This window comes from Canis lupus, chromosome 30 (assembly GCF_048164855.1).
Source record: "Canis lupus baileyi chromosome 30, mCanLup2.hap1, whole genome shotgun sequence".
Classification (NCBI taxonomy): Eukaryota; Metazoa; Chordata; class Mammalia; order Carnivora; family Canidae; genus Canis; species Canis lupus.
Genome location: NC_132867.1, coordinates 25559474 through 25575226, shown reverse-complemented (window position 1 = coordinate 25575226; position 15753 = coordinate 25559474). Strand labels below are relative to the sequence as shown.

Below are 15753 nucleotides of genomic sequence, written 5' to 3'. Positions count from 1 at the left end.
CAGTGCTAGTTACCAGGGGGTTGGGGGAAGAGGAAAAGAGGAATTGTGTAATTCATATAGTTTCAGTTCTGCAAGATGAAAAGAGATGGGTTGCACAATAATGTGAATATATTTAACACTCTCAAACTGTACACTTAAGAATGGCAAAAGTGGTAAATTTTACTTCATGTATATTCTAAGATGATTAAAAGAAAAAGGAAAAGACAAGCCAGGGGTGCCTGGCCAACTCAGTTGGTGGAACGTGCGACTCAGTCTTGAGGTTGTGAGTTCGAGCCCCACATTAGGCATAGAGCGTACTTAAATTTTTTTTTTTTATATTTTATTTATTTATTTGTGAGAGACACAGAGAGAGGGGTAGAGACATAGAGGAAGAAGCAGGTTTCTCGCAGGGAGCCTGAAGCAGGACTTGATACCCGGACCGGGATCACGCCCTGAACTGAATGAAGGCAGATGCTCAACCATTGAGCCACCCAGGCATCCCCTCCCTCAAAAAAAATAAAAAAATAAAAAAATAAAAGACAAGCCATCCTAACAAGTATTTCATAATAACCTGTAACTTTAAAAACAACAGAACAAAAAAACCTTAATAAGATTAGTTATAATGGATTACCTTAAGTAGACCCTTGCTACCTGAAGGAACAGCTGAGTTGACTCACTTGGGAGCTTGTTACACAAGCAGATTAGGTCCTACCTTGGGCTCGTCCAATCAGAAATTTCATTTTAATAAGATCCCCAGATGATTTGTGTCTGTGTTGAAGCTTAAGAAGCCCAGCTGTATGCACCATTTTTCAGTGTGGTTCATGAACTACCTGACTCAGAATCTGTCACTGGGGAGGTCTGTTTTTCGGGTACATCCCCCACGCCTAGGTCAGGTGCTGGGATCCTAGTGCTGGGATGAGAGGGAAGAAAGATGAGTCTCTATGCTGACCCAGCACACCAGGTGCTTCTGAAGCTTTTTAGAGTTTGCACACCCCTGATCTGGAAAGATTTAACAACCATCATTTTCATAATTCCATCTTTTAACTGATGTTGGAATTACTATAAATGTAAGTAACGAAGGCCCATGATTGATAAAACCAAGAATATTAGTAATACAATAAAAGAGAGGCAACAGGAAAGCACACGTAGCTTAACTACTCTAGGGTCGGTTGATGAGGAAGCCGTGATGCACATTTTGTGGAATGTTATGACATATTCCTGGGGTGTAGTGAGCATTACAGTTGAGCTAGACCTGGAGTCCAGCTTGGTTCTGTTATGAGCTGCACAGAAATTAGTCTCCAAGCCTGAGATTCTTCATCTATAAAGGGTAATTGAATTCTATTATATTATGTTTACATTTCTAAGACAAGATTAACCAATTTGGAAAGCAAAGCATCTCCTTTCTTATTGATCTGTGTAATTATTCTGAAATAGAATTTATTTTTAAGGATTTTATTTATTTAACAGAGCAAGAGAGGGAGAGAGAGAAAGAGAGAGAACGAAGGTGGGGGGCAGAGGGAGAAGCAAACTCCCTGCAGAGCAAGAAGCCAGATGCAGGGCTCGATCCTAGGACCATGAGATGATGACCTGAGCCAAAGGCAGACACTTAAGCAACTGAGCCACCCAGGTGCTCCTGAAATAGAATTTAAGTACTGCACATCACACAAATGATTCGGGGAGATATTTCCCTAGTTTCTTTTCAGCCATAGTAATCTCACAGACACGCTTTTGAAGGGCAGTGTTGATGCAGAGGTGAATAGGTATGAAATCTTATATGAAGACTTCCAAAAAAAAATTCTTAAATAAATCTTAAGCTTTAGACTTACAGAAAAATTGAGAGGATAGCCCAGAGAGTCCCCATATGCCCCCTCAACTGACTTCCCTTATTATCAACATCTTCCATTAATATGGTTCATTTGTTGGAATGAATGAACCAGTCGTGAGACATTATTAATAATAAAGTCCATACTTTGCTCAGATTTTCTTAGTTTTCAAGATCCTGTTCAGGAAAACCATTGTATTTAGTTGTCAGATATGAGGAGTTAGCCTCCTTCTGGCTGTGACTGCTTCTCATACTTTCCCTGTTTTTAATGACCTTGGCAGTTTTCAGGAGCACCAGTTAGGTATTTTGTTGGATGCTCCTGTTGAGATTTTCTCCTGGTTAGACTGGTATTATGGGTTTTTGGAAAGAAGACCATAGAAGTAAAGTGCCCTTTTCATCATCCATTAAGTACATCTCGCATCAACTCGATATGCCACTGTTGATATTGACCGTGATGGCTGGGGGAGTGTTTGTCAGGTTTCTCCAACAATGTGAAGTTACTGCCTGTTGCCCCACCAGGTGCTGGACTCAGGGAGGAAGTCCCCTCACATAGCCAACAATCAAGGAGTGGAGATTTATGCTTCACCTCTTTAGGGCAGAGTATCTATGTGGATTATCTGCAGTTCTTCGCCACACATTTGTCTCATTCCACCTATTTATTTGTTTATTCAGTTATTTGGACTTACAAATACATTGAACTACAATCTAATGCTACTTTATAGATTTTATGGCTCATATCATTTCCACGCTAGCCAGTGGGAGCTTTTTTTAGTTGGCTCTTGTGCTTCTTTCACATACTTTTTTTTTTCCCCTAAACAAGATGCTCCAGACTCATCTTGTGTATATTTCCTGCTCCAGTCCTAGAATCAGCCATTTCCACAAGGAGCCCTGGTTCCTTTATTGGAGAATGGCATTAGAAACCAAGATGTGAGTCTACGGCCATACCCACCCCCACCCCCACCCCCCCAACACACCTGATCCCATCTGATCTCTGATGCGAAGTATACTTATTTCTACCAGACTGCCTTCACCCTTGGGTCCCCTCAGCTGACAGAGGGAGCAGTAGGCTGGAGTACATTCATCCTTATATTAATACATATCTGTAAATACTCTTAAAGCCAAGCATCTGTGTCTATATTAAGCCAAATATGAGTTCATCTTAACATCTCCAGCTCTCCCCTATTATTGCCACATGGATCTTTCCACCTCTTCCCCTTGCTAATCTGTAAATTCCCAACCATGGAAAGCCTGCTGCCACTCACCCTCCATTTACTTAATTATTCAGTTTCAGCACACTTGCATAGCCATTTCGAACTTGCTAGTTCATTCCTATGTGAGGCTTTTGGAGAGCTGCAAAATTGCTAACCAGTGTTCATTGTGACCCTCTTCCCCATCCCCCTTTCCTGAATCGTCTTTCTCTCTTGAGAGACCAGGAAGGAAGGACAGCCCTTGGGCAGAAAGAAATCCCTAGACCTCAGACATTCCCACCATTTCCATTTCTGTGATTCTGGCCAACACCAGAATCTTGTCTTTGGAAGTTCACAGAACACACTGTTTTTTAAATCTGAGATCTCTGTACCTTGAGGTTCTTATGTGTGGTTCTGGAATCTTTTAATCGATCTATGCACTCCCACTCTGAACAATTTAGCTGTGCACAAATTTGCTCTTTCCTCTGACCATCCATTTGTCCCCTCTCCCCATTTCTCCCTGTGCTGTGAATTCAGAGTCCTGGTGGTTTTAGTTGTAACACTTCATACTCAGTTCTGTCTTCTTCTGGGAATTATCTGCCTTTTGAAAAGGCAGCGTAAAGAAATTAAAAAATATATTCCTATATTTGAATTCCATGACACAAGAGATCCTCCACTTGCCAATTTAATATTTATTTGTGACTCTTCCTTTTTAAAAAAAATCCCACATTTTTTCATTCATGGTGACAGTGTGCTCTGCTGAAAATACTCTCACAGATTCCCTTGCAGCTGAGTGCAGCCAGATAACAGTAATCTGAGGATGTAGAAAACAGGGAGGGTATCCATCCCATGGGAAATGGCAAAGCTGTGTGAGGGCAAAAAAAAACAAAACAAAACAAAACAGAAAACCATCATCCCTTGGCCTGCTTCCTGTATGCAATTGTGACCCTTTTTGAAAAGATTTTATTTACTTATTTATTTGAGAGACAGAGCATGAGAGTGGGGTGGGGGCAGAGGGAAAGGGACAAGCAGGCTCCCCACTGAGCAGGGAACCCGATGTGGGGCTTCATGCCAGGACCCCAGGATCATGACCTGAGCCAAAGGCAGATGCTTAACCACCTGAGCTACCCAGGCACCCCAACTGTAGCCATTTTTGACCATAGAACATGAAGACAAAAGCCACCATGCTAAGGATGGCAGTACAGAAAGAGGGGATAGCATGGACCATGAGGGTGACATTGAAAACCTGCACCAGCCCCAGCCTCAGCACTAGACTTGACATGTGAGAAAAAAGCACCCCATCATGTCTTAAAGCCATGGCTTTTTACACATCCTGTTCTGTGCTGTGCAACGCATTCCCTGCTGTTTCATATGGTTTGTTTGCTAGGTGTTTTAAATCTAGTTTTGTTGTCAAATAGACTGCATTGTACATTATTACATTGAAGCATTTTACTAAAAATGAATCTACTTTTATGAAAGTCAGAATTTAGCAAGTAACTTATTTCGACCAGAGTTTAAATGACGATAAAAGTTGAGTTACCATTCTTGGTTGGAGAGCGCAGAGGCACAGATTTTTAGACCATGTCCACCGCCATTTGGCTCTGTGAGCAAGCCACTTGACCTGGGCTCTTTGCCTCCCATCTGCAAAATGAGGTAATTTGAGCTTAGATGATCCTCTCAAAGACCACCAAAAGAGCCAGTAGATTAAGGCCTGCAGAGTCCCAGTTGAACTGGGCATTATTGTTCATCTTGCCAAGACTTTTTGGCCAACACATCTTGTTCATTAGCTTTGAAAATCCCCTTTCAGCTGGAGTGTGTGTATGTGCGTGAGTGCGTGACATAAATTGTAATTTTTTTTAAATAAGAGACCAGATTGTATGCTTATCGATAAATTTGCACAGTATATACTGATGAATTTATCCACTAAGATCAAATGGTGCCAGATGTCCCAGAGGTCAGCATAAATAGGAACATGGTTTTTCATTATGGCACTTAATTCATTTTGATCTCTTTCACTTGAATTATGTTAAAAATTGTGTGTGTGTGTGTTTGTGTGTGTGTTTTATGTGAAGGATCAGACCAAGGAAACCAGAAGGTTTATTTTAAAAATAAAAGCATACATACTTTTAGATGGAACCTCCAGGTATGTACTATCAGGGTTTTTGTTTTTTGTTTTTTGTTTTTTTTAATTAAAAAACTGTTTTTTTAGAGCAGTTTTAGATTCACAGCAACATTGAGTGAATAGTACAGAGAGTTGCCATATGTCTCCTCTTGTATCATAGATTTTTAAGAATAATTCTTTTAGAATTAAAAAGGGGAGAGACTATAAACCATGTTAAACTAAACTAGATTGTGAGAAAGGATATTCTTACCACTCCTCTTTAATTCTTTATTAAAAATTTTTAACAGATTTTTGTGATTTAATTGCTTAAAATTTCTGATGTGTAACATTCTGGTTTGTTTCATCAATTTTGAAAGTAATTTAAGCAGGGCTGTAAAACCACAAAGTCATTGCCAAATTTTATTCTAATGTTAGAGTATAATGAGTTTCCTATTTTGCCATTAGTCCTGAGGGCTTATTAAATAACCAGTATTTATCCTTAAAAAAAAAAAAAGTCTCATTCGGGAGGCATATATTTCTTGGCTGTATACATTATTAGAAACCTAAGAGCATCTTTACAATGCTAAATGAAATGTCCTTTTGCAAATTAAAAAAGAATTCTAATATCTTTTTACAAATGAATGCAATACATGTTCTTTTGATGAACATGAGGTTTCACCAAGGCAAATACCTTTCAGTGACTTTGGCTTTGCAGTAAAATTGTGTCCTCAGCAGACTGGCCTCCAGCAAAGTAAAACCAGACACACTATTAGCCAGTTTATGCTGCAAAAACTCTTTCAGTTCAAGGTTGAAAGTATCTGACACCTGTCCCTGATTGTCTCATTATCTGACTTAATAGCCTTGGGCCAGGCATTTAATCTTTCCAATAATTGCAAAAAAAATTCTTTTAAAGTCACTTAGTGTGTTGGACATTTGTAGATATGGTTTGACTCACCAAACAGTAAATGAAGCAGCATCTTCAAGCCTTCGATCACTTCTTGCTCCCTCTGTGGCCTTGAAAATCGGAATGCTGAGGTGTCAAGGATTCTTACTGACAGCTACACTTGATTGCCTAATCCTGAGAAACCATGAAGAATCCTCCTGTATTGACTTTGTTTTTTTTTTTTTCCTTTTTTATTTGTGATAGGCACACAGTGAGAGAAAGAGGCAGAGACATAGGCAGAGGGAGAAGCAGGCTCCATGCGCCGGGAGCCCGACGTGGGATTTGATCCCGGGTCTCCAGGATCGCGCCCTGGGCCAAAGGCAGGCGCCAAACCGCTGCGCCACCCAGGGATCCCCTTGTATTGACTTTGGATGAGATTACTTTTATTTTCAATCCTCCAACTCATCCAGGATTTAGTTTGGTTGTTGGTTGTTTTGGTTTGTTTTTTAGTATTCTGTGTAAGAGTAAAGGGGGGAAAATGTGTCACTTGCATTATTATTATTTCTTTCCCTATACTGTGTATATATCTTAATGTTCATCTCTGAGGCGAGGTTATAATCTCCTAAGGGCGGGTGGCCTTAGACACGTTTCTTGGCAGGCATTTCTCCCCTGGGAAGTGAGGTTGATATTATTAGAGATGTGTCACACAGCTGTTGCAGAGCTGAGGCCCAGTGTTTCCCATGAAGCCCCAGCCACTGCTATGGCAAAAGGTCCCAGGACTTGTGGGTTCCTTGGCCACAAGTACCACCCACATCCTTTGGGAGCACCATGTCTCATTTGTGCATTCTCTTAACTCACAATACAATACTGTAGGCATCAAAGGTTGTCTTAAAGATTTAAGAAAGGACAAGATGAAAGGTCCTTCATCCCCTATGATTTGCTTAGGTTTTTTATCTAAATACTGTTCCTTAAAATGAGTACTTAAATACCATGAAACATCTTGCCTGTTTGAGCTAGAAACAGACCAAATTTAAACACTTTTACGGGGGCACTTGGGTGGCTCAGTAGTTGAGCGTCTGCCTTTGGCTCAGGTCGTGATCCCCGGAGGGAGCCTGCCTCACCCTCTGCCTATGTCTCTGCCTCTCTCTCATGAATAAATAAAAACAATCTTCAAAAAAAAAAAAAAAAGAAAAAAAACCTTACAGATAGAAAGTTTTAAAGAACACTTTTCTGTAACAAGAATAAAAAAGTTTTTTCTCTTTTCCCTCTCAGAGGCTTCATCACTCTTTATGGTCCATTTCAGAAAAATTTGTGTTAACATACTGTGTAAGGAAACAGTTCATTTTCTTCGTTGGAGTATGGACAACTGGTATTCCCGCTTACTTGTCTTTGGCTTAAATCTGTTCTTACCTGTCATGCCTGAAGGATGGCAGTGCCCTTGTCTCCCTGCTCTTGTGGTCACCCTACCATCACTTGATTAAAGAGTCTATCAGAAAAACACACCTGAGCCTGTCATTCCTGTTTAAAGTATCTTTTGGCCTAGGTTGCCTCCAAAATGGTATCCAGAACTTTAGATTCTGCAATCAGGAGTCTAGCATCTTCCTCCAGTCTCATTTATTTCTGCCCCCTTTTATACACTTACCTCATGTTCCAGCCATGTTGGATTTTTGTCTCCTCTACACATATGCCTCGCCCTTTCTTTTCTCTCTCTTTGGCACAGGTGCCTTTTGCCATCCATCCATCTATCCAGGATGGTCATATCTGCCACAACTGGGCAGGGATCAGGAGTGCAAGGCTAATAAACAAGATAGACACTCTACTTACATCTCAGGACTTCATTCATTTTCTGCGCGGCATCCTCTTACTCATCCATGTGGACTCATTTGTGATGTAACTTCCACTTTGAGTTCTTTCCCAGTGCATCCAAGCAGATGTGTTCACTCTGTAGGCCCAGCACCTTCTTCATCTCCATTACATTTAACATCTTCATTCATCAGGATATCTGTTGCCTGCTGTGTGCAAGCTGGGATTACTCTAGGAACAAAACAAATGAAAATTAAGTTCATAGCTTACATTCTATAATTATCCAATTATTATACTCATAACAATGTAAGCGTTCTTGCAGGACTTTATGTAATATCTTTGTATCTGCAGTACCGATTATGCTAGAAATAATTTGCAGGTTATACATTTTCTTTAAAAATACAGCAAAAATCTAAGGAACAGTGTTTACATTTTAATTGAATTAAGCCGTGTGTGTGAGACCTTTAAACATATACATATATAGATTTTGTTTTTTTAGGGAGTAGAAAAATACTAAATTTTCTACTAGCTTCCAGATGGAGGAAATGTCCAAGAAGTAGGGGTGGACAATTATACATGTTGATTGCACTCAAATGATTGCCTAGGCAGTGTCAATCTGTATTTCCCCCCATGTTGTAATTGAATGGCAGCTTTTTACATAATTAACTTTGCAGTCAGAGCCTCACGTTAATTAAATAAAAATTTCACTTAAAACATGTGGGAAGTACTTTAACCATCAAGGTTGAATGTGGCAAGGAACTGGGCTTAGGACACAGGATTGAACATTCTAATGGCACCAGTCTTTCTTGTATTGTTTGCTTCGTCATTGAAAAAGCTGTATAACTTCTGAAGTACTTTAGCCCATCTTTCCTTGATACCAACCCAGTAACAAGCCCCCCATGATGTGGACGGAATGACATGAAGCGCTTTCCCTTTCTTGCAGTTGGTGAGTTTGTCAGTGATGCCCTCCTTGTTCCTGACAAGTGCAAATTCTTACACCAGGAGAGGATGGATGTTTGTGAAACCCACCTTCACTGGCACACCGTCGCCAAAGAGGTACCGACCTAGACAATCTTTCTTCTCCTAAGGGGAAGATTCCCTAGGAGCATATGTAATGACATTTTAGAAGAGATTTTCAAGTAGTAGCCACATTGATAAAGAAGTTATATTTATTATTTAGAAAAGAAAAAACTATCCATGAGCAATTTTCAGGAGTCAAAACCAGGTTGGCTTAGTTAGATTTATTATGTGTCTATGCTGTGTTTTATAAATTGGAAACTATAATCTTTACACTTCCATAAACCTTACAAGGTACCTTTTTTCCCAAATTATTTTTCATTTGCCTCTTGTTTTCTTTTGTCATATACAGAGTTTTTCTAACATGACCTTTTCTCCTGTCATCTATTGGGGAATGTAGTGCGAGAACAGGAAGTAACTTGTCCAATGCCACCAGTTTCTAAGTTATGCCATCCAATTTCTCGTTGACCATGCCACACTGCCACTTCCACTTTTCCATGGTGGTTGAACCATTCCTAACTTTTGTTAACTCCTTGCTTTTGGCAAAGTGGATTAATAACGTGAAACAGCATAAGCGGTTACATTTTATTATCATCTTCAAAACTGCTTTGTCCCTTTCATATATTATGAAATTTTTCTAATAAATACATGTAGATTTTGTGGAAGATCAGTCTCCTAGAATTAGGCTCCTCTGTCAGGAGGTTCTCAAGTGAGGTCAGTTTTGTTCCCTCACCCTTCCCCAGATACATGTGGCAATGTCTGGAGACAATTTTGGTTGTCCTAATTGACAGGGGTGGTGCTTCTAGCATTCGGGGGCTAGAAGGCAGAGATTCTACTAACCATTCTTCACTGAACAGATGGCCTCTCTTCCATCTCCTCCATTATCTGATCCAAAATATCAATAGTACTGATGGTTAGAAATCCTGATCTAGCTCAGATAGCTTTGAAGTTGTTAGGCAGGAAACACCCCTTAAGAATTAGCATTAATTTTGCCTTTTATAAAATAATATGCTCCGATTTACTGCAAAACAAAAAATTTTTTATAGAAAAATATGTTTTGGAGGTTTAAGAGCTTTCTAGATCTTAAGAAAACAGACCAGACAATTTGAAGCTCAGTTACCCATCTGATAACTTCATTTTCATTTGTTCTTGAGTTAGAAAACAAAACATATTTTGTTACTAAGAAACAAAAATGACTTTAATTCTTTGAAGTCAAAATATACACTGTAATATTTTCATTGTTTATCTGTATGTGTTGAATTATTAATCTTTCCCCTGTCACCAGTGAACACTTTCAAAGCTTTATGCTAATTTTTATTTGCACAAATGTAGCAAAAATCCCAGGAAAGCAAGAGTGTTGAAGGAGAAATCTCTAACTTAGACTATAAGTTTTGATCCATGGCAGAGGATAATTTCTTTTCTTCTTTGTCATCCTGGAAGTGAGCCAAGAGAGTTTGAATGTCTAGAATAAGATATGTCCGTGTGAGACAAACCTCCATCTCAAGTGGACGTGGAAGTATGCTGGGGATGTTCATGGAGCTATATGTCTTCCTGATAGACCAATGACACCACAGAGCATTGGTTCTCTCCATGCACAATGCATTCTATATCTTATTTCCCAAAGTTTCCATTCCAGTTGTTTTTATTAATTTCTATAGTATAACAACATATCCTTATTAAATAAGTTACAAAATAAGAATACTGAAGTAGTCTGTGCTAAAGAAATTTGTAAACCCACTCAAAACAGCAAATGGCCCTTTCCATTGTTAGACTGGTTCTTGATATACTGAGTCTCTGTGTTGAATATTATATTTGGGATTTTCTTACAATGAAGCAAATCTACTCTGCCTCCCTCACTATTTTTTTTTCTCCTTCCCTTCTGTAGACCTGTAGTGAGAAGAGTACCAACTTGCACGACTATGGCATGTTGCTGCCCTGTGGAATTGACAAGTTCCGAGGGGTGGAATTTGTATGTTGCCCGCTGGCCGAAGAAAGTGACAATATTGACTCAGCAGACGCAGAGGAGGATGACTCAGATGTCTGGTGGGGTGGAGCAGATACAGACTATGCAGATGGGAGGTAAGGTGGCCTTTGTTCTCTCGTAGTCACTAGAACATCTAGCACACACTTTTGTTTCTTCTATACACGTATCTTTGCATTTCTCATTTCAAGGCATATCTGCCCACCCTTGTTAATGTTTGCTGTTATGAGAAAAAAAAAATCCTAACATGAACTCCTGTTATGGTTATGGCCAACGGTTTAATTTTTAATCTAATTAAATAGCCATCACTGAGTTAATTTTAACTATTTTATTTGTATCTCCAAAGTTGGCATCAAAATTCCACTGATTGTATAAGATGTATTTCTATGGAGAATTGAAATCTAAGTGAGTTGACTGGCCTTCTCTTTTGGTCTACACCTTAGAAATGTTTTTTAGACAAGATTTTAGGATTATCTCATCAGTCATTAGCGAAATCTGAATTTTTGTTAAGAAGGGTTGCTTTGGGCTTTTTTTGTTTGTCTTTGTGGGTTTTTTGGTCTTTAATCATCTCTTCCTTAGTGAATGAAGTCAGAGGCATTCAGAAGTGTTTGCTTAAAATTCTTTCACTGTCCCTGGTTTCACGATGGTTAAGAATTATATTTTCATCTCTTTTTCTTTGGGATCTTAATCCCATAACTTCTGGATTCTTATTTTTTATTAAAAGCAAACATCTTATTCAGTTCATAAAATTATAAAACTAGAATTTGGGGATTAGAAAGACCATCTGGTTCCATCTTCAGTTTCATGTTCTGTTGTTCCCCAGTGGCAATGATCCCACTTTCCTTCAGGATTCCCTCAGATATTCCCTGGTGTCACAGATGTTCCAAAAGAACATTAAGTATGAATTAAGACTAATGGTTATTAATATCAAGTTTTCTGACTTACAGAATCAGGTAGGAATATTTTTATAATGTATTATGTAGAATTTTTAAAAAAAATTTTACAGATACAACTGCATTTTACAAATATATGTGTCTATACACTGAGGAACTCATTTTTTTTTTTTTTTAAGATTTATTTCAGAGAAAGAGAGATGAGGGGGAAGGTCAGAGAGGGAGAGGGAATCTCCAGCAGATTCCTCACTGAGTGCGGAAACCACCTCAGGCCTCAACCTCACAACCCTGAGATCATGACCTGAGCCCAAACCAAGAGTCAAATGTTTGACTGACTAAGCCACTCAGGCTTCTTTTTGGTGGCTGTTATCCAATTTTACCATAACTTTTTTTGTGAGTTAAGCTCCTTTGTTTTTTGCTAGATTTAGAAAAATTGTGTTCAGGGTAGCGGGACATAAAGCTAAACAAACAAGTAAATTACAAAGAACAAGAGAAAAAAGGATGGCCTGGGTGGCTCAGTGGTTGAGTATCTGCCTTTGGCTCAGGTCATCATCCCGGGGTCCTGGGGTTGAGTCGCATATCAGGCTCCCCACAGGGAGCCTGCTATTCTCTCTATGTCTCTGCCTCTCTCTCTGTGTCTCTCATGAATAAATAAATAAAATCTTTAAAAAAAAATAGAAGAAGAGAAAGAAATAAGGGGACAGTCAGCTGTATGCTTCACAATATTTCTCTCCATACAAGTTGATAGTTCAGTGAATAAACTTCTCCGAGGTCAGGAAACATCAGGGAGAACAGGTTTTGCAACTGGGAAAGCATCTGAGCTTTTTTTCCCTGGGATTGTTTGATTGAGTTCTGGGCTATGGCTGGTCCCCTACCTGTTCCATGAGGCAGGTGTAGAAGTGTCCATTGGTTTAATTGCCGCTTTGCCTAAAAGTTGGAATTGCCTAGTTCTTACTGCTTTTATGATAGTTTTTGCATATCTTTTCCTTAGTTATTTCTAGATTTGAAAGCTTCAGAATGAATCCTTGAAAAATTCTTGTCATCAGGGTTCTTAATACCTTATGCCAGTGCACCCAGTATTAGAAAGGGAATTTGAAGTTTTTCTTTTGTCATAGTCTGATGCTTGCTCATTTCCCGTCACTGAATTGACTCTGTGTTTAAGAAACAACCCAAATAATGGCGAGTAAACCAAGAGAGTTCCATGACCGCTGTTAAAATTAGAATTAGCTGTGCACCTATAACCCTGTATCAAGGTTGGTAATCCACCATTTGTGACCATTTGTGTAGAAGGAACTTTTATAATTAAGAATATATATTTTTGTTGTATCCTGAGAGTGACAGGCTTTTGCCAGGCCCCCTTTTCTTTCTCAGCTAATACATTTCTTAATGTCTTATAAAACCTACTTTTTTAAAAAAAGATTTATTTCTTTATTTGAGAGAGCATGCACATGCACAGTCATGCACACAAGTGGCAGGAGGGGCAGAAGGGGACGGAGAGAATCCTCAAGCAGACTCCCCTCTCAGTGTGGAGCCCAGTATGGGGCTGGATCCCTGGACCCTGAGGTCATGACCTGAGCTGAAACCAATAGTCAGACACTCAACTCACTGAGCCCCCCAGGCGCCCCGACTGTCCTCTTTTTCTTTTTTCTTTTCATTTCTTCTCTTCTTATTCCTTTTCTTTTTTGATTGGGAGGAAAGGTCCTTTATAACTTGGATGGATCCAGTGGATAATCACTTTTACATATTCATTTGAATATCCTAGACTTGTTGATAACCCTTCACATTTTCTCACCATATTTTTGGCAGTCTTTCATATTGCGGAAAAAAGAAATTTCTCCCTTTAACTGCTTCTCAGTTTTGTAAGGTTGATATACCATGTCTTGTAATTAATTACTAGTTAATCCCATTTTTCATTCATGCTGTAATATCAGCTCGGATCTTAGTGTTAGAAGATGTGCCTAATTATCACTATTTGATGACTTATCACCTTCCACATAGCTGCTGATCCAAGCTACCTTCATTCCTGTTGGTTCACAGCATCACTCTCCATGCTCCACAGAGGACCCCTTCACAGCCCTTTATCGTGAATTCCTACATCATGGTACCTGGGAGTTGGTGGGCTCTCCTACATCTTAATCAAGTGAACTAATAAATTTTCTCTCTCTCAACATCTCTCTGTACCTTCTTCCATTTCTTTGTTTTTCATTTTCCCTCTTATAATTATGTTCTATCTGAATACTACTTGATTACCTCTACTCCCTTTCTTGGATTTTTAAAATTTAATCAAGATTTTTTTTTTTTTAAAGTATTCTTAGGTTTACAATGAAACTGAGCAGGAGGCACAGAGAGCTCCCATTGCCCTTCCCCTCTCATCCATCCGTACCCTCTCCCAACATCCACAGCTCCCACCAGAGTGGTACATCCCAAATCCCTACTTTACACATAGGGCTCGGCTCGCTCTTGGTGTGTTGATTCTGTGGGTTAGGACAAATGTGTAATGACATGTAGCTATCATTATGGTACCATACAGAGTATTTTCACTAAAAATCCTTTGTACTCCACCCCCACATCCCTCTCAGCCTCTCAACTCTGGCAACCACTGATCTTTTTATTGTCTTCGTAGTTTTACCTTTTCCAGAATGTCACGTAGTTGGAATCAGACAGTATGTAGGCTTTTTCAGATGCGGTTCTTTCACTTAGTAACGTGCATTTAAGGTTCTTTCATGTCTTTTCATGGCTTTATAGCTTGTTTCTGTTTAGCGCTCAATAACATTCCCTTGTCTGGATGTATACAGTTTGTTTATCAGCTCACCTACTGAAGGACAGCTTGATTGCTTCCAAGTTTGGGCACTGAATAAAGCTGCCATAGACATCCATGTGCAGGCTTTTGAGTGAATCTAATTTTTTTGCTCCTTTGGTTAAATACCAAGGAGCCCAGTTGCTGGATCGTATGGTAAGAGTATATTGGGGGTTTTTTTGTTTGTTTTGTTATGTTGTGGTTGTTGTTTTTAAGGATTTAGAGCATCTTAAGCAGTCTCCATGCCCAGCGCAGAGTCTGATGCGTGGCTCAATCTCAGGACCCGGAGATCACGACCTGAGCCAAAGTCAAGAGTCAGATGCTCAATTGACTGAGCCATCCAGGTGCCCCAGAGTATGTTTAGTTTTATGGGCAAACTGGCACACTCTCTTCCACAGTCGTCCTATTTTGCATGCCCACCAGCAATGAGTGGCACTTGCTGTTGCTCCACTTTCTCAGCAGCATTTGGAGTCATCAGTGTTCTGGATTTGGGCCATTCTAGTAGGTGCGTAGTGGTATCTCATTGTTTTAATTTGCATTTCCCTGATGATGTGATGTGGAGCATCTCTTCCAATGCTTATACACTATTCACAGATCCATTCTGTTAATGCTCGGCTGCCGGACATTGGCTCCTTCACCTCTACCTACAGATCTTTCCTGAATGGCTGGCCACTGCCTGAGTTTGGATGATCCTTTACCTGCTGCTGAACTAACTCCTCTGATTACTCCTTACCACATCAGTGTCTCTCTGGCACCTGTTACCCTTGTACTTTCTTTCTTACAGGGCTCATCATACCTTGACTTCTCATTACTTGGTGTTCATACTACCTGACCCATGAATCTCTTTATTCTCTTCCCAGATAATTCTCCACACCTTGGTAACATTCCTATTTTGCATTTCTGATCCTGTTGATACTTGATAGGAAATATTTGATGGTTCCTATAGCCTACAGCCCAGTTCAAATTCCCTTACAGGTCATCCAGAACTCATTACTTGGCCCCAGCCTGCATTTCAGCATTATGCATGGGCCTCACCTTATCTACAGACACCCCCAAACACATGGCCTTTTCTTTGGGCTGTTGTTCCCACCTTTCTGCCCTACTGAAAAAGCATTTCCTTTTTCATCAGATAGTGTTAATATGCCATAAAAATATTTGTCAATTCTGAAGTGCTACCTCTTAGCATGACCTGTAAGATCGTGTGTGTGTGTGTGTGTGTGTGTGTGTATTTATTTATTTATTCATGGGAGGCACAGAGAGAGAGACAGGCAGAGGGAGAAGCAGGCTCCC

General features: G+C 39.7%; 1 protein-coding gene across 9 annotated transcripts in view; it reads left to right on the top strand.

Annotated features, from left to right (window-relative positions):
- Positions 1 to 15753, top strand: part of APP (amyloid beta precursor protein) — a 262776-nt gene that overhangs the window by 100471 nt on the left and 146552 nt on the right. For all 9 annotated transcript variants that reach the window (XM_072806644.1, XM_072806643.1, XM_072806642.1 and 6 more), the window contains exons 4-5: positions 8719 to 8831; positions 10678 to 10871. In XM_072806644.1, the coding sequence (XP_072662745.1) occupies positions 8719 to 8831; positions 10678 to 10871 (307 nt within the window). The remainder of the gene's footprint in view (positions 1 to 8718; positions 8832 to 10677; positions 10872 to 15753) is intronic.